At 40.9% G+C, this 27,342-nt stretch overlaps 1 protein-coding gene across 7 annotated transcripts in view; it reads left to right on the top strand.

Moving 5' to 3' along the window:
- SLC26A7 (solute carrier family 26 member 7) overlaps positions 1 to 27,342 on the top strand; it is a 196,338-nt gene that overhangs the window by 18,871 nt on the left and 150,125 nt on the right. For 2 of the 7 annotated variants that reach the window (XM_054018074.1, XM_054018073.1), the window contains one exon: positions 12,117 to 12,413. In XM_054018074.1, coding sequence (XP_053874049.1) covers positions 12,221 to 12,413 — 193 coding nt within the window. In that variant the 5' untranslated portion in view covers positions 12,117 to 12,220. Of the gene's footprint in view, positions 1 to 11,906; positions 12,414 to 13,078; positions 13,121 to 20,772; positions 20,843 to 27,342 lie in introns of those variants that run through there. The other 5 variants (XR_008443824.1, XM_054018072.1, XM_054018075.1 and 2 more) reach the window with 4 other exon arrangements.

Raw genomic sequence — 27,342 nt, 5'->3', positions numbered from 1 at the left:
GTTGTATAGAGTCAACTGTATAAATAGACAAGACAGATAGTGGGTAGTAGGGGAAAACAGAGGCACAGAGAGGTGAAGTTCTTTGCCCCATATCACACAACAGATCAGTGGTCAGGCTGGGAAATAGAACCACATTCTCCTGAATCCTAGTTCTGTGCCTTATCCACTAGACCACACTGCTTTTCAATGTGTCCAAACTATAGGATGTCCTTTCAACTCTTTCTTTAGAGGAACTGCAGTAGTACATAAAAATGAATTGGTTTATAACAGTACTGCCCACTGTTGTGTTGGAGAGCCAAAATGTGTAGGTGAATGGCAATGGGAGTTTAGTGGCATCGATGCTCTAAAACTGCAGATGTGCATAGGCAACACTATACTTGCTTTACTTGCCACTATATTTGACACTTACATTTGAGACAATATTCTGTAAAACACCACAGCAGCAATACCCATCAGATATAATCATAGAAAGCTGAGCTGGAATTGCCCAGTACATCAGTCACTCCAGATCTTCACCCCCCATACTTACAGAATCCTGGGGAACAATGACTTTGCAAAAGATTTGTGGGTGGTGTTGGATAACCTGCTGAACATGAGCTCTTCATTTGACTCTTTGGCCAAAAGAGCTAATGCCATCCTGGGATACACAAGCAGGGTAGGAGTAGAGAGTTTATTTTACCTCTGTATTTGGCACTGGTGCAACTACTGCTGGAATACTGTGGGCCAGTTCTGGTGCCCACAATTCAAAAAGGACGTTGATAAATAGAAGACGGTTCGGAGAAGAATGATGAAAGGATTAGAAAACATGTCTTCTAGTGATAGACTCAAGGAGCTCAATCTGTTTAGCTTAACAAAGAGAAGGTTAAGGGGTGACTTGATTACACTCTATAAGTACCTACATGGGGAACAAATATTTAATAATGGGCTCTTCAGTCTAGCAGAGAAAGGCATAGTACGATTTAATGGCTGGAAGTTGAAGCTAGACAAATTCAGACTGGAAATAAGGCGTACATTTTTGACAGTGAGAATAATTAAACCATTGGAACAGTTTATCAAGGGGGTGTGATAATTTTTTTTTATTGTGTCAATTTTAAAATCAAGATTGAATATTTTTTCTAAAAAGTATACTCTAGGAATTATTTTGGGGAAGTTTTATGGCCTGTGTTATACAGGAGGTTAGACTAGGTGACCACAATGGTCCTTTTGGCCTTGAAATCTATGAATCTGCCAACACAATTGAAATTCTGAAACCCAATGACAGAGGATCTGAAAACCACTTTCTGAATAGCATATACTCTTTTCAGTTAGTGCATACCTTAGGGGAGAAACGATAACCTGCCCCCATCGATGTTATGACCACTGGTTATGCGGGGTAGCTCTCCTGGAGCTCATCAGCACTGCCCCAGGAACCAATGTAAGAGTTGCTTTATCGTTAACATTCTGTCTACTGTAACTGTTAGAGCACCAGGGTATCCAAGCAGAGACTGGATTTATGCTGGAAAATGAGAACAATTATGTTTTTCTCTTGAGAGCATTCCTTCAGCTTGTTTCTTTGTTTTGTTTTTAATTTTTTTTGTAAGACTCATTCCTGAGAAAGGTGTGCTTTACACATTGAACACTGTTAGGCTTTGGCTTTGTTTGATATTTATCTAGGTATTTATATGGTTGCAATCACTATAGTATCTAAGTGCCAGCAAGAACAGGATTCTGCCAGCGAGAATGCTTAGAGTCACGGAGTTCAAATTTGGGTCTCTATCTATTTTTCGGTATGTGGGCCCCATTGCCATAGAATCTGAGTGCCCGACAATACCACTGTTGGGATAAGGAAATGCTATTATCCACATTTGACAGATGGGGAGCTCAGGCAGAGAGAAACTAAATTATTTGACCAAGGTCACACAGGAAGTCTGTGACAGAACAGGGAATTGAATTCAGATCTCCTAAGTCCCAGGCTAGTGCCCCTAATCACTGGACTATCCTTCCTTCACAGCCCTGTGTGCTACAGATGTTTTAGGTCATGGAGGGGGAAGTGGTCTCTGAGGTAGCCATGTCCCAATTTGTTAAGGGTTTTGTATTTTAGGACTGGGATTTGGAAATTTGGTTAAGTGAATTGAAATTCAATTGAGTTTGCAAAACCTATATGTAATGTGTCGGAGTTGGTCTTTATGTGCTGCTGAGCAATGTACCAATTGCAGCCTTTTTGTGCTGGTCACTTTCAGTGCTAGGTAAATTGTGCTGCAACACTAATTTGGATATTCTACAAGATTGAATGATCACTGTTGGCTAAGATTTCTCCTGAGAGAAGAAGGGTGAGAGGTGCGGTTTTCTAGTTAAATGAAAATAGAAGGCATTTCTGGCTACCATGACAGTATTGATGTCCAAAAGCAGTAAAGGATCCAGTATGACCCTAAGGCATGGTACAACCATAACAATCTCTTTGTCATTGTGTCAAGTATCAGAGGGGTAGCCGTGTTAGTCTGGATCTGTAAAAGCAGCAAAGAGTTCTGTGGCACCTTATAGGCTAACAGCTGTATTGGAGCATAAGCTTTCGTGGGTGAATTAGTGTGTTGGCAAGTTACTTAACATAATAGATTCCTGGGTACAGTTGCAGCCTCACAACGGCAGTAACAGTCATGGACTGTCTCTGCAGCTGGGATTATGGGAGGATTCCTTTACTCCTACAACTTTTCCTCTGTAGCAACACACAATGCACAGCACAGAATTTGGATAGAGAGCATTTGAATCTTAAGAATAAATTGATCAAAATGGCAAGTCAGAGCTAAAATAGGAAATGGACAGGAATTCAAGATCTCTTGTTGGGCAGAACAGACACGGTCAAAGTGAAGACTTTCCCAGAAGTGTTTGTTTCAGGTATAACCTCACCAGTAAGTATCATGGTCACAGAGCAGAAAGGGCTTATTTGAGAAATGTGGTAAGTCTTATCAAGCCCATTGTGGGAAATGTGCCCTCTCTGATAAACATAATTATTTTTGGGTCCTAATAACTTGACTTCAAGGTAATGAAAATCAGTTTTAGGGACAGATATAGCTGGTGGGAAATGTAGAGTTGCTGTTAAGATATTTGTTGTGGCTTGCCCAGGGTAGACATACAAATGGCGTTCTCTACTCACACCCATTTTGCGGCTGACTAAAAGGATTTGGTGTATAGTTGCCAAGAAAGTTAACAATGATCACATCCCTCCTCTTCTATCAGGAGAAACCCTGGGCTCTTACCAAATGTGAGCCAGCTCATAGCACTTTATTAGTCCTGTAGCACCTAGGAGCCCTAGTCATGGTCCAGAACCCCATTGTGGTAGGCACGGTACAAAAAAATGGTCCCTGTACTGAAGAGTTTACAAGCTGAATAAACCAGACAGGGTGGGGGAAGAGATATAACATACAAGCAAAATGAATGAAATGATAGCGGCTAATGTCCGTCATGCTAGTTCCAGGATTATTTTTGATGGTTCAGGTAAGAGGGGATCAGCTAAAGGGAAGGGAGAAGGGACATTGAATGGAAGGAGGCTGAGGGGGCCAGGGCAGGGGAGAAAAGGGTGAGAGAAGTGAAGCTGACGTGAAGAGAAAGAGACTATGAAGACTGGGGAATGTTGGAGCAAATAGCTAATCAGCACAGGGCAGAGAAAGCCCAGTCAAATCTGTAGAAAGTTCTCTGTGTCCAGAGGTGCCTGCTTTGGCTGCTTCTGCCCTTACTGGCCCACTGGAGTCTCTGGCTGACTCCTCTTTGCAGCTTTCTCCCAAGCCCACATGGCAGGGTGGAAGGGGCCACCCACCTGGAATTGGAAGGCAATTCTTTATCTGATGGACCCAAGGGGCACACTTCTGCTGTGTTTATTATATAACGGCTATTTTAAGATAATGGGTCAAATGGAGCAAACCTGACACAGGGAGCTCTAAAGTTCATCCCCAGAGTGCACTCTGCACCAACAAAGCCTGATTAGTCAGAGGACAGGTCCACTGTTAGGGTTGCCAACTTTCTACTCGCACAAAACCAAACATCCTTGCCCTGCCCACTGTCTCGCCCCTCCTCAGAGGCCCCGCCCCTTCTCTGAGGCCTCGCCCCCACTCACTCCATCCCTCCCCCTGTCGCTCGCTCTCCTCACCTCACTTGCTCATTTTCACCGGGCTGGCGAGGGGGTGTCGGCTCTGGGGTGGGGCCGGGAAGAGAGGTTTGGGGTACAATCAAGGTGGCCAATTTCAATCCGTTGACAAGAAGGTGTGAGTATCAGCAGAGGGAAAATCCATTTTTAAAAGTACTAATTTTGGCATACCTTCCTGTCAACAGTTTGAAATGGGCCACCTTGATTGCATTGGCCTTGTTAGCACAACAAAAGTAATTTTCCCTCCTTTGGTATTCATCCCTTCTTGTCAACTGTTGAGAATAGGCCACTTCCACCTTAATTGAATTGGCTTGTTAACACTGACCCCGCACTTGGTAAGGCAACTCCCATCTTTTCATGTGCTATAATATATATTCTGCTTACTGTATTTTTCACTCCATACATCTGATGAAGTGGGTTTTAGCCCACGAAAGCTTATGCCCAAATAAATGTGTTAGTCTCTAAGGTGCCACAAGGACTCCTCATTGTTTTAGCAGTGCATGTGACTGATATCTTGCTAGTCTCACTGCAGGTCGGCTCTGTGTAACTATCTTTAATTTCTCTTGACTTGCTCAGCAATGAATGCATTTGCAATATATTAAGTAAGTCTCTTTTAGCAAGTATCATACTTCAGTTTCTACAAACGATGCCATTTAATTGTACAGCTAATATTGCCAAGTTTAGAGAACCTTGTTTACAGAGCCAACCACTGTGGACACTGTTCCTATGATTCTATTAATACAGAGTAATCAACACTAATGTACCTAACAAAACCACTGGATGTCACTGTTGCTTCATGCAGTGTTGTAGCTGTATTGGTCCCAGGATATTAGAGACAAAGGGGTGATGTAATATCTGTTATTGGACCAACTTCTGTTGGTGAGAGAAAGACAGCTTTCAAGCTTACACAGAGCTCTTCTTTGTGGCATGGAGGAGACAACCTGAAGAAGAGTTCTGTGTTCGCTTGAAAGCTTGTCTCTCTCACGAACAGAAGTTGGCCAGTACTAAAGATATTATCTCACCCATTGTTGCTTCACACAGTTATTGAAAAAGGCAACATATTTAACCTAGCAATGTGGAAAATCTTGTTTAGAGACAAGGCTAAGGTGACCAGATAGTAAGTGTGAAAAATCGGGACGGAGGTGAGGGATAATAGGCACCTATTTAAGAAAAAGCCCCGAATATTGGGATGGTCCCTATAAAATTGAGACATCTGTTCACCCTAAACAAGGCTAAGCCATAAAGTCACATTAGGACATGAACTTTTCCACAGTCAGGCTGGTTGGATCTGGGTTTTTGTTATGGGCCTTTTTCTAGGTTTCATAAGGTTTTCTCTTGGTATAATTCTGACTGATGTGTATTAAATGAGCTATCAGTGTCAGACATGGCAGATCTTGAAGTATTGTATGGTGAAGGGGCTGTTGTATTTTTCAGTGTAATCTTTGCTTTCAGGGGTTTGGGATTTAATTAATTTTAGATTGTTAGGGTCAAATTTAACAATGTATAATGTTTGGTCCAGAGGCATTTTTCAAGATACATGTTATTAAAATAGGTTTCATTTATTTTCTTAGAGTTGTCCAAATAAACAAATTTGGATATTTTGGAGCTAGTGGATTATGTATGCTTTCAGTACACAGACATAAATACAGAAATAAAAGACTGCATACAGTTTTTGATAGCAGCTATGAGCATGTGTAAATAGCTGGAACTTCAGTTGTTTAGTTCCATGTTCTATAGAGTACATGTGATATATAACATTTTTCCCCGCATGGACTTCAAGTTCATTCAGTAAATGTTTAATATTTTTTTAAAGTACTAATTTTGTCATGGCTTTTCTGTTGTTCCATTTTTCAGCTTCCTGTTGTAAGCATGCCAATAGGTTGTCTAGTACTCTATCATATGCTTAACCCTTAAAGCTGAGGTTGCAAACTGTTCGACTTGAACTGGAAAAGTATTTGATCAGCCTTGGCTGAATTCAGGTTCCATTCTTGAAACTGCCTGTGGTTGGTTAAACTTATTTTGTGTCTGCGAACTGTCCATCAAAGCTTTTTTTAGAATTCTTTACCTTCATCCATGAATATTGGTGGCCGCTGTTTGGTGAATGTAGAGTGCAAATTTTCTTCTTGGGAAAGGTTACAATGGGCAAGTCATGTTAATTTCTAGCACATGACTCTTCCTACCTCTGGTAATAATAAATCTGTAAACTTCATTCACACCCATGTGACTGAACATCAGCATGTGCCAACCTGTTGAACTTGAACTTGCCTATGAGATTGCACCCACATTCCACCATGGGTGAATCAAGTTAATTCAAACCCAAATAGTTTCAAGGGCCTGCAAACCAGTTTTGACACACAAGAGCTTCCTAGACAGGTTATTCCCATGTAGAGGAGTGAAAACTGTGATTTATAAATCACTGTTTTCCTGGGATTCTTTTGTTGGGAGTGATGTGTTGGGTTCTCCCATTCCATAGCAGAGCCAGATTATCACTTCCCCTAAACCCATATATCCCCCAGCCAAGAGATTTATGGAGATCTTGGGGATCTGCTTGAGGTAAGGGCCATACTTACAGAGGTATTCTGTCTCTGCAGGAACTTGTTTTGAACTAAATATGAAGAGTTCCTCAGATCTAGTTATAATGCATTAATTTTTTCCCCTTTGTGTGCAATCTGTGTTCTGTGTTACCTATGCTGACAGTCTACCAGATTATACATGCTGTGCAATATTAGAATCTATGCTACTGTACATCATACAGAAAAAGAATGATCTGATCACTTGAAAGAGGGGCTGTACAATGCATAAAATGACCATAAAAGCTTTTTGAATGTAACCCAATGTTACAATAGCACATGCACCTTAACTTAAACATACAAAAGCAAAAAGAAGAACAGGAGTACTTGTGGCACCTTAGAGACTAACAAATTTATTAGAGCATAAGCTTTCGTGGACTACAGCCCACTTCTTCGGATGCATCCGAAGAAGTGGGCTGTAGTCCACGAAAGCTTATGCTCTAATAAATTTGTTAGTCTCTAAGGTGCCACAAGTACTCCTGTTCTTCTTTTTGCGGATACAGACTAACACGGCTGTTACTCTGAAACTATACAAAAGCAAAGGCACTCAAATATAAGCCTGCCATTTTCTCCTTCAGTGACCCTAAGAACTGCATCTTATATACCATGGGCTCTCTTGGGAAGGCAGGAACCTCACAACACTGGTTCTTATACATTAGGAGGTACAGTCTGAAGTATGAAGGAACTGCATGGCTTGAGGCTAAATAACTAATGGCAGCCTTTTAACATGGAATTTCTTTGATGTTTTTGTTTTCTGGTATGTATTTAAGTTAGGACATTATTATATATCATATTATGGTTTTGGAGTGATGTTTTAAAATGCTTCTTATTTATCTGTGAGCCAAATGCTTTTGCCGTGATTTTTGCCATTGGGTATACCTAAGTTTTAAACATAGATTTATTTCATCTAGACATCCAGACTGCTGGCCTATGCTAGAGCTGGCCAGAAAACTCTTCTGTTTTGAGGTTGATTTTCATTTTGGATTGCAATGAAACTGAGACCTTTCCAAATGCAAGGGAGATCAACATTGACCCTATGGGATGGGAGAGATCCAGGTTTAAGTCTCTACTCCAAAGCAGACAAATCAGGGATTTGAACCTGGGTCTCCCACATCTCAGGTGAGTGGTCTAATCACCGGACTACTGACTATTCTGCGGGTGTGGGGTCAGGCTCTGTATCTCCCTTCAGAAATGAAATTTCATCCTGGACCTGAGAAACCTTCCTGACAGAATTTTTATGAAAACTGATATGTTTCCATGAAATATTTTGGTTTCAATGGAAAAAAAAGTTAGTTGAAATTTAGCTCTAGTCTGTGGAGAGGGCTCTGGTATGTTGCCATTCATTAGTGTCATTCTTATTATTGCTTCTATTGAAAGAAGTACTTTAGTGTTCTCAAGGTGACTAACAGGGACAGTATTGTTAGGATAAATCCTGATATCATCCATTTTCTACTCCTGAAATGTAAATCCCTGCAGTAAAATCCAGTTTCTATTAAAATTCCACATTTGCACTGGAACTCAAAATTCTTATGAAAATAATCTATTTTCCCTCTTCTTGACCCGAGGAGTTCAATCATCCTCTAGCCAACTGTTTATTTTCCAGAATTAAATTCAACACATTCATATGTGTGTGAGTGTGTGTGTGTATATATATATATATATATTTATATACACACACACATAAATAAATAGACTTTTGTCCATTATCAATATGTGTAACATGGAATGGGGTTTGTCACACACACACCATTCCATGTTATTATATACCTATACATACACAGAGAGACAAACCCCATTCTATGTTATTGATGATGGACAAAAGTCTGTTATTTGGTTAATCATCCAGAAGATCCGATACATATCCAAACTAGCCAAATCTAATGGTTCTGCAAACACGAGACTGGAAAATCTCAAGAACAGGGTTTCTCAAAATGTTTCAGCACTTTGGTGTCAAAGGGTTAAGGAGTGGGAAGTGTGATCTTGATTTGAATTGGTTCTTCCACGCACCAGTGCTTATATGAGTGTTTCAAAATATCCGTGGGCACTGGTGAGTTGCAACTATTTCTACATTTAGATTTGCATTCATATTTCTATGTGTATGAATAGGTATATCTCTCTTACACACAGACCCACAAATACTAGGGGTTTTTTGCTTAGTAAATGTTACAATTAGACATGATGAATCTTACATCAAGATTAAAGAACAATTGGGTGCCTCTAGCTATGCATAGGAGGATTTCTATCTGCTTTTTACCATGTGAAAATAAGGAAAGGACTAGGTTGTGACTCTGTGACCTGACCTTTTAGATGAGTTAGTGAAAGTAAAGACCTCAGTCCTGGAAGTCTTTGTATGGTGTGAGCTGGAAGCACAAAGTGGTTGTGTTCCAGTGCAGCTGTGAGTAGACGCCATGTGTGGCTGCAAGAACAGTTAATCAGTAAATGTCCACTGCACTGAGCAAAAATAACACTCATTTTCCATTGCATGATTATTCTCTTCCTCAGAAAGTATACAAAATAAAAAAAGGGGCAGGGCAGAGAAAGGGCATGTCTGGATTATCTTTAACAATGATTTTTGCATATGAATGAGGAATTAAACACTCTCCTCCCTGATCTCACCCTTTCTCCTGGAAATAACTTTGAGGCTGTCCAGCATTTGAGGATCATTTAGGGTTACCATTCGTCCGGATTCCCCCGGACATGTCCGGCTTTTGAGCTAAAAATAGAGTCCGGGGGAATTTGTAAATGTTCGGACTTCCCCCCGCCCCCATGCAGAGCACGTGTGGCTAACAGGGCAGCCGGCCGGATGGTGCCACTTGCATGGGGCTCTGACAGCCAGAGAGAGCCTCTCTTCCTCTCCCCTGCAGCAGAAATCGCTCCCTCCCTCCCTGCATTCGCAGATCGCCTCTGGCAGTCTGGAGCTCCTCCCCCACTGCTGCCCAGCGCGCTGGGACGAGCGGCTCAGGCAGTTCCTGAGCAAGCTCACAGAGACATTAGGCGAAGGCCAACAACAAGGGAGCCAGGGGGTCGGAGAAGGGGCAGGGAGGTTTTGGATGGGGCAGTCAAGAGACGGGGGGGGGGGGTCGGGAGTTCGGGGGGGGATGGATAAGGTTTTGGGCAGTCAGGGTACAGGTAGGGGGTAGGGTCCTGGGGGGCAGTTGGGGGGGTCTTAGGAGGGGGCAGTTAGGGGACAAGGAGCGGGGGGAGGGTTGAGGGTTCTGAGGGGGGGAAGTGGGAGGGGCAGGGGCAGGGGCAGGGCTAGAGTAGGATAGGGCGGGGCTCCTCCCGTCCTCTTTTTTGCTTGCTGAAATATGGTAACCCTAGGCTCATTAGTGTAGGGTTGTGATTCCTTGCTTTCTTTTGTGCTCATTACTTTTTCCCATATGCTTTTAAATGCAGAGTACTCATGTGGAGTGTTGTCAGATGAAGTCCAAAGTTTGACAATCTATTTTTTTTTTTTTTAGTTTTGTGTAAAGAATCAACTGTTGTTTGAGCTTTTATATATGTATAATTTTACAGCTGGCCCTTGGTTCTCCTAGGCTGACACAGCATTACTATAATATTTTGGTCATGGTACATATCGACAGTGTGGTTGAAAGAATATCATATAACAAAAAAATCCAATTAGACTGCAGTTCAAATAAAAACATCATATACTACAAAATCTGAATTGTTATAAAATCTGGAAGTTTAGTACAGTGCTTAAAAAAATTAAACACAGATGACAGAAACAGAGTGTGGCAGTGTGGATTAAAGAAACAACTATATTAATCTTATTTAGAAGATGAATGAGGCCACTTTTGGACCCAGTCATGCAAACACTTAACTATATGCTTAACCTTATGCACGTGAATAATATCATTGACTTTGACATCAAGCTCATGCTTGTAAGATCGGGGCTTTGGATTTCTGAGCACAGTTCAGTATTGCCAAGAATAGCAAGTGTTCAAAAATCAAGAGTGAAGCCCCACGATATCATGAGATTGACTTAAAAATCAGGAGGTTGTACAAGATAATAAAACCAGTGTTCTTTTTGTTTGCCTTCTGTTTGTTTAAGTCTGTAGAGATCACTTTTTAAAGATTTTCTCCATGGCTATGAGGCCTAGAAACCTACTTTTGCTTTTTTAAATTAAGGCTGAAATCTTCCCATACTAACATGACTCAAGGAGCTAGCAATTTAAGAAAAACACCAGATAGTGCAAAACTCACAATGAAATCACAACAGTTGGCAACACTGCAGTTTTGTTCACCTTAGTTTGAAAGCGCTGTCTAAAAAGAAGTGGAAAATATGTGTGAGAGATCATTTGGAATGTTACAGAGACTTCAGAATGAAGATTGAAAGAGCAGGCCTCATTGGTTATACACCTGGTACTCATACTTGGCTATCAAACTATTGCTTAATATATTGTATCTCTAGTTTGCACTACCTAGAAATGCAGACTGTATTTTTTTAATAGGAATGTCATTATTTCCCTGCTCCAGTGGAGCCAGTGTAACGCAAAAGACATTTAAATGTCTGGACAGTTATATTGCTACCTTGCTCATCACTGTGGTATCTGTGCACCTGAAACAAAGGGTATGAATTTATTGTAAGATAAGAAGGTATTTTATGTACTGTCTCCGTAGAGAGTACATGTGTCAAATAAGCTGCCAGGAGCAGCAATAGAAGATAACAGAATGAATAGTTGTAAAAAAGGAGCTGTAGACACAAGTATTATTGTCACTGTGCAGCTGGAACTGATAGTTTGCAAATCTGCCACAGTGCAGTATGAATTTTGTTATACTGCCTATCACTGGTTTAATCTGACCCTTCAGTTTATTTTTAAGAACTGTGTGTTTCTTTTCAGCACCAGTTTGCAGTGACCAGAAGCTTAATGCTTGACCTTCTCTCTCTGAACGATTGCTTTGATTAAGGTATCATATAGCAGCAAACATAAGAAATGAATACTGCAAAACTTACGTAACATGTTTGGTAACTTAAATGGTAGTTAACGCTTAATGCATGGCGAATACATGCCTCTGAATGCAGAGAGAAGGGTTTTGTGTGCATTTTCCTCACAAGAGAGCTTAAAGCTGTTTTCTGTGTGGTTGTCAGGAGAGACTTGTCTGGCTGGATGCTTCCTGGTTGTATTAGCATAACCCAACCCACACTGAACATACGCCCAGCACTACCTCATTTTACCACTGGCCTGAGGCCAAAAGCAAAAGCACTACAGTGAATATAAAGGGGAAATTACAGAGGCGAGAATCGTAAACTTACCTAAGAGTAGACCAAATTTCTGAAAAGAGAAGAAAATGTTATATTTAATATGAATAATCTTTCCCTTTCCAATGTCTATTTACAAGGTTAAAAGCAAACATACTTATCAAGTATATTGAATACAAGAGAACAGCTGCAGAATGTAAGTGCTTCTGTTCATCTCTTTCTATAGCTTTGAAACTGAAAACTCAGAAGAAGAACTGGAGACTGGCACTGAACAGGGTAATTCTGCAGTGGTAATTTGTTAAGAAGGAGAAACTTTGGGGGAGATAAAGCATGGCAGGGGCAAAAAGGAGAAAGAAAAGTGCCGTGTGGAGGAAGATCCATGCTCTTCGCTGTGAAGATATCAAACTGTGGTGTGTAAGAAGGCTGCCTATTTTGAAGTGGGCACCCAGCTACAATGTGAAGGAAAACTTGATTCCTGATACAGTCTCTGGGATGATGCTGGCAATTCAACAGGTACCTCAAGGTACAGTAATACATCTGATTTTCACATTTTAAATAGCTTTAGTCAGACAATTGTCACTTTTCAGTAGAGTTTTTATTTCTTGCTTCTTAGTATTACGATGAAGCCTGGGTTTAAAAAAAAAACCTAGGAAAAAAAAGAATTGTACATTTTCATTAGACCCAATCTAATGGGATGTGTAGGAGAAGTTTTTTACACCCCTCACTTTTTATACATTGTAAACAAACATCTTTTCTTGTTTTTAACCAAAGTCTGTGAACAGGGGATTAATGTTACTATGTACCTGTCACTTTGACAGTAACACAAGACATATTGCAGAGTATGACACTAGGATGAATGCTGGTGTTATGCAATGTATTACTAGTGTAACTGGCCATCACTTCCTACTTTCAAATTAGAAACAAACAAAGAGCTACAAAATAACTTTGTGTCTTGAAATGTTGTTTTGTTTTAAAACTAAGCATCAGTATTACACAGTTACCTGTAGGAACCTTGAGAACTGCAGTAAACAACAAAACATTCTATACCTAAAAAAGGCTCTCTGCCAAAGCTATTATCTGCAGACAGGATCTTGTGTGCATGGAGAGCTTGTGATTTCAGCTTGTATGTTGGTCTAATGAGATGTACTGTATCACATTACCTATTGCATCTCCCTTTCCAGCACTAATATAAACTAGGGGTGGAGCAGTAGTCTATTTTGGCAGCCATAGGTAAGTAACGCCAAACTGGATTTATCTGGTGATTATTACAGGTGAAAAGTACAAACTAGTGAATGATTCCAGAGAAATAAAGTCTTCTATCTATCTAACATCATTGTGCTCGACTTAGGCAACACTTTATACCTGTTCCTGGCAAATGCCATGTTAGTTTCTTGCCTGCCCAAAATGGACTCTCTAGTTACTTCTCTGATGCGCAGTGTAGATGTTATTTCTTTACAGTGTTGCAGAATGGCTAGCCTTAACTATCATTCATGCTGCTCAATTATAAGCACTTCTTTAATTGAATTATTCTGTAGCTGGAACCGATTTGTGTAAGTATTTGTGCTTTTAGGGTAATTAGGAACATCTGCATTGGCATGATTTAACTTTAAGAACCTTAATACTGTAGTGAACAACTATAAGTGTCTAATTTTACTGGTATAGTCTTATACAACAATTGTAATTAAAATGCTGCTAATAACAATATGTTAAACTCCAACAAAATATCAAATTAGGGACAATTATACATTACTAGTAGTTTTATCCAGCGTAATCTTAATTGAATCTGGTTCCCAAAAATTATTTAACTTACAAAGTAAAACTTTATAATGCTCAGGTGGTGCTGGAAAAATGCTGCTTTTCCAGATTATTCCATCTTGTTTGTTATGTAATCTAGAAAAAATGTGATACAACTTTAAATTAATTCTGTTGCTTAAAACCAACAATCAAAAAACCTCAAATTCCATCCTTCCCAAACAAAACAAAGTAACTCTCAAATAAAATCTGAGAATAAATTGTCTTTCTTTTTTGACATCAAAGTTGTCCATTTTGCTTGAAACTATTTTGAAGTGTGTGTGTGTGTGTGTGTGTGCGTGTGAGAGAGAGAGACAGAGAGAGAGAGATAAATATATTTTCAGACTGTTTGCACCCAGTCTTCTCATTGCATTGCATCTCTCGTCTGGTACTGGGACTATACTTTAATATTTAATCAGAGATTAGGAATAGACAGAAAAAAAGAACCAATCCAGTTTGCTGTATAGCATGAAGAAGAAGAGAATACAAATCTTATAAACCTTGTGTATGGGGTTCTTTTCTTATAATGCAAGAACAAAGAGTTGTTTGGTGAAAATGAAAGCAACAAATTTAAAATGGTTAAAAGCAATTAAATTTATAAACCACTGATAATTGACAGATGAAACTCACTTCCACAAGATATTGAGGCTAAAAGCCTAGTGTGATTCAAAAAAGGATGAGCTATTTATATGGATATTGAGATCATCCTGCAGTTATATTAGATGGGATAAAATATTTTTAAGGGTTAGATGGCCTCAAGTTTCAGGGCATAAATCAACCACTAGCTTGACAGTGGTTAAGAAAAAACTTTCCTTACCATTTGTATTTTCCATAATTGTCCACGAGGGGAAATTTTGCACTTTCCTCTAAATCAGGGGTTGGCAACATTTGGCACACGGCTTGCCAAGGTAAGCACCCTGGTGGGCCGGGCCAGTTTATTTACCTGCTGAGCGGCAGGTTCGGCCGATAGCAGCCCCTACTGGCCAGAGTTCGCCGTCCTGGGCCAATGGGGGTGGCGGGAAGCGGAGCGGGCGAGGGATCTTTGCTCTAAGATTTGTATTCTCTTCTTCTTCATGCTTTACAGCAAACTGGATTGGTTCTTTTTTTCTGTCTATTCCTAATCTCTGATTAAATATTAAAGTATAGTCCCAGTACCAGACGAGAGATGCAATGCAATGAGATGACTGGGTGCTTACCCTGGCGAGCCACGTGCCAAACGTTGCTGACCCCTGCTCCAAATCATCAGATGTGGCCATGTTCAGAGACAAGATACTAGACTAGAGGGAGGACTGTTCTCATCCGGTGTGACTGTTCCTGAGTTCCTGTGTCTGAACAAAATGTCAGGCAACATGGCCATTATCTCTTTGTTGGGGGTAGGAGAATAAGAAGAAAGGAAGTCATTGTCCTTGCATCATATATTACAGCTCAAACCACAAAGATAATGCTCATAATTAAGGTTACGATTTAGTCATGGGTGTTTATAGTATAAGTCATGAACAAGGTGTGGGCAGTAAACAAAAATTCACGGCCCTGTGACCTGTCCATGACTTATACTATAAATACCCCTCACTAAATCTGGGGAGTGATACCCAGGGGGGACTGCTGGGGCGGTGTGCGGCACTGCTTGGGGGTGGGAACTGGGGGGCCGCTGCTGGGCGGGGGCACCCCGGGGCCAGCGGCATTAGCTGCTGGAGGCTGCTGAGCAGGGGCTGCTCCAGCCTCCTGGGGACTGCTGAGCAGTGGCAGCTCTGGCTGCCCGGGAACCACTGCCGGGGCCACCAGTAGCGGCTGCTCCAGCTGCCCAAGGACTGCCAGCAGCAGCTATTCTGGTCACTCCAAGGACCGCTGCTTGGTGGTCCCGGGGCCAGCTGCCCAGGGCCATCCAAGCAGAGACAGTGCAGCTGGGCCCGGGGCCGCTCCAGCAGCAGCTGGTGCAGCTGGCTGCAGAGCCGCCCAAGCGGCTGGCTGCAGAGCCGCTCCAGCAACGGCAGGTGTGGTTGTCCTTCTGTGCATAGGGGTGGCATCGAAAAAGGCACTAATCAGGTATCGGGACTCATATCACTGACTTTACATCGCCTGCTCTCTGACTTCCTCTAGTGGATGGGGTTCATCAAAGGCAGAGCCAGAGTATAATATGTTCTGGCAGTTCTGGCCCAGTGGAATAGTTCCAAAGAGACTGTTCCAGCTAGTGTAAGTTCATACAGCCCTGAGGTGGCTTAGAGCCAGCTTTGCCTCCCTGTTGCATCTCAGCACAGGTGAGGATGGAGCTCAAAGTATCTTACAATTAACCCCCCAAAATCAAGCTTGTTGTGTGCCCTCACAAACAGCTGTTGAAGTGAACCCAGCAATAGGTCACTAGAAATCCTCCTGCTCAACCCTCACTGTGACAGAGTTGCAACATTTTGGACTAGCTGTGGCCTTTTTGTTAAGTCACGGTAGAGAACATTGCAAAATTCTGTCTTCAGTGTCACAAGACATGGAGCATGAAATCAGTTTGTGAAATACGTGGCTGGAGAACACTTCTTATTAAAGGTTTGGTGGCCTAGAGAAAGACCTCTCTTCTCATATATCCTGTATTCTTGGTCTTGCTTAGTTCAGATTCATTCTTAGATTTTCCTGATACAAGTGCGAAAACAACAAATATCACCCTTGTTGTCAAAGGAGATTAAGGCGTATGATTGGATGTCTAATGGTGTTATCCCATCCATACTCTCTCTCAAAGATCTCCAACACGAAACGTATAGAACTGAAAATCATCATACTCAACATCTATCCTTAAGGGAATATGTATCTCTGCAAAGAATTTATCATCTAAGATTGTTGCTTCAAGTAATGTTGGAATCAGTTCAGAACATTCCCAGTCATGCTCAACCAGTCTTCCAGCCGATGAAACGAAATCCATATGATCAGCAACTTTAAATGCCACTATTAGACCCAATACTGCCAGCAAGGAGAGGTATCCTGTGGCATACATATAAATCATTAGTGGCTGAGAAGGGCCAACTCAGCATATGTAATTTCCTAAAGCCAGAGAGATTTTTATCCTGTAGATCAGTGCTAACCACAGGACACACTCGGCGGTCACTACCACCTTCCCCAGTACTGTGGCCCAGAATGCCAGATCTTAATTCACCAGTTGCAGAGAGGTTGAGTGAGAATTTTTAATAACATAGGCTTCACTTCCAGCTTTTTCAGAGCGTGGAATCATCTCCCACTTATTCTGCTAACTCCACTATCGTTGAAAAAAGAGATATAACTGCTTTTAAAATAAACTGTCAGGCGAGGATCTGAATCTCAGGCTGTGGGATTAAGCCCACCACTTTAGCTCTAAGTCTGAATTGACTTGTAATTCTCTCATAAAGCCAAGGAGCTTGAGACTTCATGATCTGGCAATAGGTCCTTAATTTGGCAATGTTTCTCAAAAATCTGGTTCTCAAAATCTAGAAAATAGATCATACTTCTCTGCCAATGTCATATCCACTGATTGCTGACAATCCAGGTGGCTAAAACTGTCAACAAAACTAAGGAGGGATGACAGATTATTCTTTGTGAATGTTTATTGTAACCAATTAGTCAGCCTGTATTACCTATCCCCTTTTGTACCCCCCTCCTACTGCGAACCTGTTACAGCTCTCACCTATAAAGCCCGCCTCTTTAACTCAGGGAATGCTCGCTGTTTCTGACAGGCTGTACCCTCATGTTCATCCTTTTTACAAGATTGTGACAAATTGTGTACAAAGTATACTTTGTAAGGTATCATTTAAAAACTCATCATCTGCTTACCATTTTTGTACTAGTAAAACGTGTGCCCACATTGTATGTAAAGTTATAAAATTCTACTGTATGACTTTACTGAGACATGCTCCAAGTTTAGAAAAGCAGGCACAGACCAGTTCCTCAGAGACAAAAGGCAAACTGACACCTCAGCCAGGTGTCAATAAAATCAAATGGACTATCAGCTGGTTAAGCGGCCATTCTTTGGAAGGAAGAAGAGTGTGAGCAAGAAATTTACATTTTGGCAATGCAACAGCTAGGAGTTCCTGTTTAAACAGACTGGCTGTCATGTGAACTGCAGCTGGAGATGATTCTCAAGGAGGAGGAAAAGATATAAAAATGAGGAACAGAGGCCCCAAATCACCTCTCTTCGCTCATCTCTATTAATTTGAAAGACAAAGGACGTACCATTGAACTGAGTGAGTGGTCTTGTCTGAAGGAATCTAGCCAGACTTCAGTGAGCAGGTGGTGAGAAAAACCTTTTTGCTCTAACTTCACTTGGCTTGATAAGTATTAGTTTGCATTTTGCCTTTTATTTTTTGTAACCAATTCTGACTTTTATGCTTCGTTACTTGTAATCACTTAAAATCTATCTTTCCGTAGTTAATACATTTGCTTTATTGTTTTAAATAAAGCAGTATGTGTTTGGATTGAAGTGCTTGGAAACCTCCATTTGAGATAACAGGGTTTGTGCGTATCATTTTCTATTAATGAAATGATGGACTTTCTATGAGCTTGTTTTGTCCAGAAAGAAAGAGCTGGGCAGTACAAGACGCAAATTTCGGGGGATCAGTCTGGCACTGGGAATCTGATGGTATCACTCTGTAATATAATTCACAAGTGGCTGGCTAGAAGCACTCATATAATTCAGTTGGGAGTGATTTTCCATGCTAGAGGTTGTTTGTGAACAAGCCTGAAGTGGTGGTTCTTACTGCGAGGCAGTGTAAAAAGCACTCCAGGTTGGAGAATTGAGGGGACACAGCTGCTCAGCAGTCCAGATTGTACCCTGGGGGGGATGTCACAGTGTTGAAGATCATGTAAATGGGATGCCACTTAATAAGTTAATTTTGCAGAGATAGTGGGAAATATGCTCTATCAGCAATTTTGTCCTGCACATGATGCATCAGTCATCATCAGCACCCTAATTCCTTATCCTCTCGTTAAATTCAGAAGAGAGGATCAAAGTCATGGTTTTTTGTTGGCCTTCTGGTGCTACCTCTGCCACCCACAAAAAAATTAATAAACTTGGGAAGGGTGACACTGGACTCTCATTAATGGTAATGGCTAGTTTTTTATTTTCTACTTCTCTTGGGGATATTGGATTACCCCATTAAACATGGTGATTGTGAGCATAGCTCCAATATTCATAATCTTAAAACCACATAGGATAACCAATAACTCCTAGTATATCTAAATTCAAAAGTTTAAGGTTTAGCAAATGGCTTACAACAGCATTTTGAATGAGCTCCTGCTTTTGGTAAAGGTCTGATCTAAAACAGGTCTGACCTCTTCCCTTTTTCATTCTAATCTTGGATTATGATATGTAGAGGGAGCAAATGAGACAATAGAGTCAAATCTTGGATGACATGTAGTCATGCAGCTGAGTTCCCCACCTTCCCCCCACAAACAAATTAGACCCTGAAGGTACGCCTATGCACTGGCATAAAAAAAACCCTGTGGCACCGAATCTCACAGTACAAGCTAGTTAGCTCATGTTGCGGGGCAAAAAATTGCAATGTAGATGTTTGGGCTTGGGCTGGAGTCTGGGCTCTGAGACCCACCCTTCTTGTTGGGTTTTAGACTGTGGGCTCCAGTCTGAGCCTGAAAATGTACACTGCAATTTTAAGCACCAAAACCTGAACCCCACAAGCCCAAGTCAGCTGACTCAGGTCAGCTGCAGCTGTGCCCTGGGTCTTTTATTGCAGTGTAGAGGTACCTAAATATCTCTCTTGAGGTTCTGATAACCATAATCTCCTGCTGGCACCCCTTATAACTTGAGGCACTTCTGATTGAGCGTGCACCTGTCAGATTCCTCCTTCCTGCTACCTACTTAATAATACTTTGCACTTTCCATCTGAGGATGTTGAAGCTCTTTACAAGTATTTGGTCTAACAGTGGATTTGGAAGGTGGTAAAGTATTATCCCCATAGAAAGATTGAGTGACTTGAATGAGGGTACACAGGTGGTTTTGTAGCAAAACCAAGGATAGAATCTATCGTCTGCCATTCCTAAGAATTAACCACATGACTACCCTTCCCTCCAATAACTGACAAATTCAGTGATATTTATAACTGTTAAAGAGAGAAAATTACCTCAGAAGATGAATAGAAAACCAGCGGTGCTTTATCTCTGGCTTCAGACTTTGTCTTGCCAAGATCATGACATTTCGCGGGATTCATAAGAAATGTCACTTGTTTTGAATATGGGTCTGTCCACATAGTACACTGTTTATATGCATAAGCACTAAAAAGATGGGCAAATCACTTGTATGGCAGCATGTAGGTACAATATTTGGAGGACATTCATTTACAAATAAATCAAAATTTGGTACTGGGGAACATTCCCTGTTGTGGTGACAGCATAAGGATAGATTTTCATGTGGAATTTACATGCAGCATTATACACTTGTTGATTCTTCTGTGACCTTCTGTGGCCATGGAAGGTTGCAGATTGGCTGCTTGTGCCCAGTTAAAAGCATTCATTATACACTTGTTGACTCTTCTGTGACCTTCTGTGGGTATGGAAGGTTGCAGATCAGCTGCTTGTGCCTAGTTAAAAGCATTCATACCAAACTGAAAAAGGCTCCTGACACATAGTTATCTTCCCTCTTATATGTGTGCCTGCTGAGAAGAGAAAAATAGGCAACCGAAGTCTGATTTAAATCAGTCTCTCCATCCCTGCCAGCTCCCTGGTTCATTTTGTTTATTTTTTTAATTAAAGTTAATTTAGTCTAGAGCTGGATTTACTGCTGAACAAATGAAATCCCACACACTGCCTGGAGACTCTGCCATTAAAAAGGAGCTATACCTGGTTTCATGCATTCCTGCCCTCATGCTCAAGGTTTTGGAGGCATGATGCCAGCATTAGTTTTTTTCAGACCACTGATGCAGGACCCCCAGCAGTGTTGTTTCAAAGGGTGATCTGTTGCCTAGGTTTTGCAGGCTCTTTCCTTAAGTGTTGACATAAATGTATGCAGAATGATTCACTTGAGTTAGTCAGGTGAAATCATTGTGTTCCAGCATGTGAGAATGGGGTGAGGGGGAGGCTTGTCCTGTAGATGCACAACTACAGTATGTGCCGATGAAGATGAATGCGCTTCCTTGGAAGCAGAGCTAGAGAAGCCTCCTCGAGAAGAGCTTTGTAGCAGCCATGTAATTTACAGCCCATGTGAGTATGTTCCTTAGGGAAGAAAATCTCTCACTTCTTACAAAGAGTAATGATCTGAGCCCAGAGTTATGAACTGTAACATGTTAATATATATATCTACTACAGAGATTCACATTCATACAGATTCTCAGTGGATGCCCAGGGATGTAAAGTTCCGAGTTCTAGTGAACTAACAAAGTATTCAAAGGCTTCATGTCAAAGGTTGCAGTTGGCATTCAGGCCCCCCTCTTGGGGTAACATGGCAACTTTGCCTCAGTTTCCTTCCTTCTTTGATGGACTTGTTGCTGTCTAGTCTGTTTTGTCTCTTTGTTACGACTGCGGCCCTTCAGCTGAGTCATTGGTAGTCTTCTCCCCTCTCAGTGTGCTAAAGAGTCCAGTATGTCAGGAAACCAATTGCCCTAGATAAAGGCCTTACAGTCCCTGGCCTCTTTGAGTATGGCTCACTTGTTCAAGGTTTAACAAAAAACCCTTCTGGGTTTGGAAGGGGAACCCAGGTCCACCAACTCCTTCGGATTCCAGTCTAGGGACCCTGTATGAAGTGGTTGGTACCAATCTCTCCCAACCCCTTCCTGTTTCCCTGTCTTGCTTGCTACCATGCCTCTCTTGCAGGCCGTTCTTCAGAGTCTCATCCTGTGGCCCTCTTCTCCTGGAAGTCCAGCTTCCTGGATGGCTTCTCACCAATCTGTGGCTAAAGGCTCCTGCTCTCAGAGACTCTTCAGCCTTTCTGGCAGTCATACCCTGCCCTTTGCCCTGCAGCCTTTTTATCTCCACAGCTGTTGTGAGGCCACCAAACAGCCCAGCTGAGAAGGCAGTCAATTTCCCTTTTAATGATTTCTTGGCTGTGACTGGGTGGGGTCTATACACCCGAGGACCTCCTGCATACATGACTCTGACTTCTTTAATTTTGACTGTGGGTAACGTTAAAAATGTGCACGTCTAGAGTGCCTCACATACCATTCTGAAGCATTGATCTTCCAACAGAACATCAGGGAGTGGTGGTTCAAGTGATGTGGCTGGTTCATGGAGCAACACTGGAGGTGCATCCAAGGAATACCACCATGTTCACCAACAGTGAAAAAGTTAATAATAGAGCTGGTTGGAAAATTCCATCAAAAATGAAACTGTCAAAAAATTGAAATACATTTTTCAATCTTCCCTCTTTCCCCCATTTTTTGATCAGTTCCATACCAAAAACAACGGTGGAGGCAATTTTAGATGAACTGTACCATGAGATATAAAGACTCATTATGTTATTGCAAGAAGGACACAAATGGGAGAACTCACACCAACTACTACAGTGGAGCCTCTTTTTTCTCTTTTTACTGCTTTTCCTAGTGAAAAGGGCACCCCCTGAAATTCTTGTTTCACTTGATACTGTTTTTTCTAATATCAGTTACAAGGACACTCAAATAGTTTTGGTGTAAAATGTAGGAGTGGGATGGAACAGAAACTTACAAAATCTAGTATGAATAGAAATGTTTTCTATTTTTTATTTCAACAAAAATCATTGTATGTTGGGATTCAAACATTTTCCTGTACAGTTTGGAACTCAAAATTAATGTAGGATTGTGGTGGCATAGGAGAGCAAGGAAGTGAAACTGGCTAGACATAAACTTTAAACAAATCCAGCCAACTTTCACTGTCAACAACAAGCACAGCAAAATGCAAAAGCCAAATATCAGTCATAATTGATTCTGATCAATCATAAATTACATTTTAAATTCTTTGTTTTAAACATCTAAGGTGATGTGCATTAATAAGTAAACTTTTTTAAAAAAACTGATTTTTAAATGGATATTGTTCCTTTAAAGTTTGGTTTGGTTTCTGTTCCATTGTATACATTTTAATCAACTTACATTCACTGCCTTAGAGATGTATGACAAACAATAGATTGCCACAAAGTGGACCTCGTGACTTAGTCACAATAGAAAATATTACCATTGTTGTCATAACAATCCATGGTTTCATATTATAGAACCAGAGTCAACAGTTAACTGTGTCATCATCAAGACAAAAATCCACATTTTTGCTTGAAAATCACAGGCCTGTATCAGTAATATAAAGGAGCAGCTCTGCTGATGAACAAGACAAATGTTGATGGAAAAATGAAGACAAAGTAGAGAACTAGTGCAGATTCTAAATTGCTCCCCAACTTGTCCGAGATCTGCCCAAACCTAATGATCTTCCCAGGATACTGCAAAAACCATTGACTTGGTAGGGTTCATTTTGGGAAGGATGAAGGTATGATTTGGGTTTGGGAGGATTTTCTGGAGTTTTTCCATTTTTATTTGGGCCATCCGTGGTAAGTTGTTATGTAAAGTTGCTCACTGGGAGAGTTAATTCATTTGTATATTAGTCATAATGCTGCTGGGTGGATATTGTAACTCTAATTATTAACAGTGTGCTCAGAGCTTTTCTGTGTATTATTTTTAATGTTAAATCTAAATAAATGATTTTATGGCTTCATAGCCTTAATTTCCGTTAGAATGCTATGGGCAAAATTTAATGACAATCCTTTGTTTCCATCCTTGCTATAAGAGGAAGGTGTTTTTTTTTTAAGTTAAAATCAAGAGGCTTGTATTCAGGGTGAAATTCACCTCAGTGCAGAAGAGCCACACTAACCCCTATTCTTCTCTTGAGCTCTGATTTAAGGGCTTAAGTACAGTTTAAGAGACATCGAGGGCTTTGTATTTGTCCTCTGCACTGGGGTGAATTTCATCCTAATGATGAAATGTTATAGAATCATAGGATTAGAAGGGACAGAAAGGGTCATCTTGACTAACCCCCTGCCAAGGTGCAGGATTTGTTGTGGCTAAACCTTCCAAGACCGATGGCTACCCAACCTCCTTTTGAAAACCTCCAGTGAAGGAGTTTCCACAACCTCCCTAGGCAGTCTACCTTTGTCCTGCTCTTCCTAATTATAAGAAGTTTTTCCTGGGATTTAATCTAAATCTGCTATGCTGTAGTTTGAACCTATTGCCTCTAGTCCTGCCTTCTGTGGCAAGAGAGAATAACTTTTCTTGATCTTTTCTATGGCAGCCTGTCAAATATTTGAAAACCACTGTCATGATCTCCCTGAATCTTCTCTTTTCCAAACTATGTTTATGTTTTTGCATTGTATTAGGGAGGTGAGTATTTCACTGTGGGGGCCCATTTTCAAATGTGGACACTTAAAGTATGTCATTTTGTTGGTCAAATCTGTACTTAGGCATTTCACTTGTCTAAGGGCCAAATTCTGTCCTCGGATATGTGTGTGCAACTCAGGAGGAGTTGTAGGTTATCATACTGAAGGGTGAATTTATTAGTGCTTATTTGAGTGCCCCAGATATAGGATTTGGACATCTCATTAGGGCATCCAGATTTGAAAAATGGAAAGATGTTTGAAATCAACAAGCACAATTTTCATGCTCATCAGGTTCCCAGCAAGGAAGTTCTTTGAGTGTACAGGACTTCAGGCAAGATTTATTTAATTTTGCATTGAGAATAGTGGACTGTGAGATATTTGCAAAAGTCACAAGATTAATTGTAGACCTGAGATACCGTCTTCTTGTTTTCCTTGTTCTGGGATAATACTTTTATCTTATATACCATGATGCCAAAAAGATGTGGCGTAGCCTTTCCATCTGGATAGCCACGTGTTCAGATGTGTATATCCAGATATGGGAATTTAACTGTAATTCTGACTAATCTGACTCTAATTTGCTTCTTTGGTGACACTTCATTACTGTCATAGTTGTAGTTTCAAACTGGCACATTCAATAGTAATTCCCAATTCAGCAGGTTAAGATACAGGACTTAGCAGCTCTTCTTGTTTGCACCCAGGTTCATTATTCTATAGCTATCTGCATTTGTTATCTACCTGCAGTGGTGCCACATGTCGCCAGCTTGGCCTGTGTAGCATACACAGTGTAGCATGTGATGTGTCACGAAGCCCAGTGATAGCCAGAGAGCTCCATTTTAAAAGAAACCATGGCACATAATGTTATCTTCCGATAGTGAGTTAACTAAAGCATGCCACCACAGTATTTATATATAATATCTGAACCTATTGTTCATTTCTTGTTTGCAGTTCTTTACATTGGAATAGCTATTCTTTCTTGAAAGCCTTACTTTCGCCACCAGTGGGGTTCTCCTTCCTTAAAAATGAGGAGGAGCTGGCGTCTCCATTCTTAATGACTTTTCAGTGTGAAGAAGTGCAATACAGTAGTATTTTTACCATCTGTTTCCTGCTTTTTGACTACTTTTTGAACCCAATGAATGTATTGTAACAAAGTTGAACCTGAAAAACTAAAATCAATGAGCGAAATCAAATGACCCTCTGCTCTGTTTGTTAATAAAATGGTTTGAACTTTTATAATACCTTGCACCTGAGGATTTCATGCTTAAGAGGGATTTTATTAAGCTTTATGACACCCTTCTGATGATACCCATTGCATAGATGGGTAAACTGAAACGTGCAGTTTGTCTGAAACCATACAAAATCAGTGGTAGAGACAGGAATAGAATCTAGGATTTCTGAGTCCTGGTGACCTGTCCTAATCACTAGACAGCACTGTCTCATTGTTTTCTAGGTAACATAGAAGGAATGAGAAACTACTTCTGGAAACTAAACGGACATAACAGGATAGAGTTTAAAAACAAAACACCTAGACTTTGCCCCCTATATATAGGGTGTGAAAATGCACTGCCCAGCAGCAGCTCCCTGATTGGTGGAATTCCTCCAGGGACACTGGGGATGTGTGGATCAAAGTGGCCCCTGCTACACCATTTCCAGGGTTCAGTGTAGACTCTGTTTGTTTGTGTGGGCCAGCTCTGTTGGGCAGTGAGGAGGGGATGGGTTATGGCTCTTGTTTTCCCTGAATGCTAAGCACCTAGGACTCCTTGTGCCCTGCACACACCTTGTTCATGTGTGCTGGACCAAACACAGTCTGGCCACAGTAGTCACAAGTCTCAGATTCAAACCATTTTTGGAAACTTAAGAACAAAGTAAATGCTTGCAGAGGGGTGAGAATCTGGTAAGTCTCACATTTATAACTAGATAGTGACAGCTTACTTCCCAGTAGTTTAAGCCTCATTTCCCCCATTAGAGCTAAGAGGAAACAAAGTAATACTGTATTTAATCCCATATTGATTAGTAGCTGTGAGTAGCAAATATGTAAACGTCCTACAGCAGGAAATTTCTTAACTTAGCTTGAGAGTCATTACAATACTCTCCACTAGCCATTACAATTCCTCAGTTAATTCCTCTTGAACTGAGTAATTAAAATCTATTAATTTAAGCATGTGAACACCTATTAAAGGTAAACTGCACACACTTTATTTAATCTTTAAACTGGTTAACATCCCAAATCTGTAAGTGCAGACTAAAAAACAATACAAAGACTACCCCCACCTGACTTTATACATTAAAATGTATATTTGAAAATTATTATGATTTAAATAACAGGCCACGTTCTGTACTTCCCCTGCAGGAAAGAACTGATCACAGACACCGAAAACAATACACGAGAACTAAATTCTGTAGAGCAGTGTTGAGGTTATCAAAGCAGTTCACAGTGTGCACTCCATTCACTGAAGTGTTACTATTTTGTTTTTAAATGTAAATGTCCTGTATTTGTAATTGTCTCGTTTGCACATGCATACTGTTTAATGATATTGGATCTTAAACGTACAAAGTTTTGCAGTTCATCTTAGCCAGGATTTATGGACCCATTTCACACACACTGCTTAGAAAATGGGCCCCTGTCTCTAGCTATTCAGTAAGGGGTCATTTGTCTATTTCCTCAGAGTTTATCTACACATAAAAGTTGTACCACTTTGACTGTAGTGGTCTAGTTTAACCAGTACAACTCCCCTACAGTGGATGAAGTTATACTGGTATAGCTAATTCCCAAACAGGAAAGGGGATAAGCTATACCTGCATAAAGCACCTTTATACCAGCAGAACTGCATTTGCAGTAGGAGTTGTACTGGTATAACTATCTTGATATAAAAAATCACCGCCCCCATTGAAACAATTGTGCTGCATAGATCAGACTTACGTAGTCCTCTCCTCCTTTCCCATGCTCCCCTCTTCTTCCTGCCTGTCCCTTTAGGCAGGGCAAGCGTTCCTCTCCTTCTGCCTCTTCTGGAGTTTCTGGTGTGTTTCTTTTCACCTTGTGCCTTCTCTTTTCTGTAGACTTTGGGCTGAGTATCCTGTCCCGCTGTCCCCAACATAGACATAGGAATTGCCATATGAGATCAATGGTCTATATAGTCCAGTATCCTATCTCTGCCAGTGACTAATCCCAGATGCCTTAGAGGAAGGTGCTGGATGAGGACTCAGGAGACATGGATTGCATTCCCAGCTCTGCTGCTGGCCTACTTAGTGACCTTGGACAAGTTATGTCCCTTCTCTGTGCCTCCATTTCCCTATCTGTAAAATGGGGATAATAATACTGAACTCCTTTGTAAAGTGCTTTGAGATCTATGGATGAAAACTGCTATATAAGAACTAGGTA

This window comes from Malaclemys terrapin, chromosome 2 (assembly GCF_027887155.1).
Source record: "Malaclemys terrapin pileata isolate rMalTer1 chromosome 2, rMalTer1.hap1, whole genome shotgun sequence".
NCBI classification, from domain to species: Eukaryota; Metazoa; Chordata; order Testudines; family Emydidae; genus Malaclemys; species Malaclemys terrapin.
The sequence above is the reverse complement of the archived record's forward strand: the minus strand, read 5'-3'. Positions and strand labels throughout refer to the sequence as shown.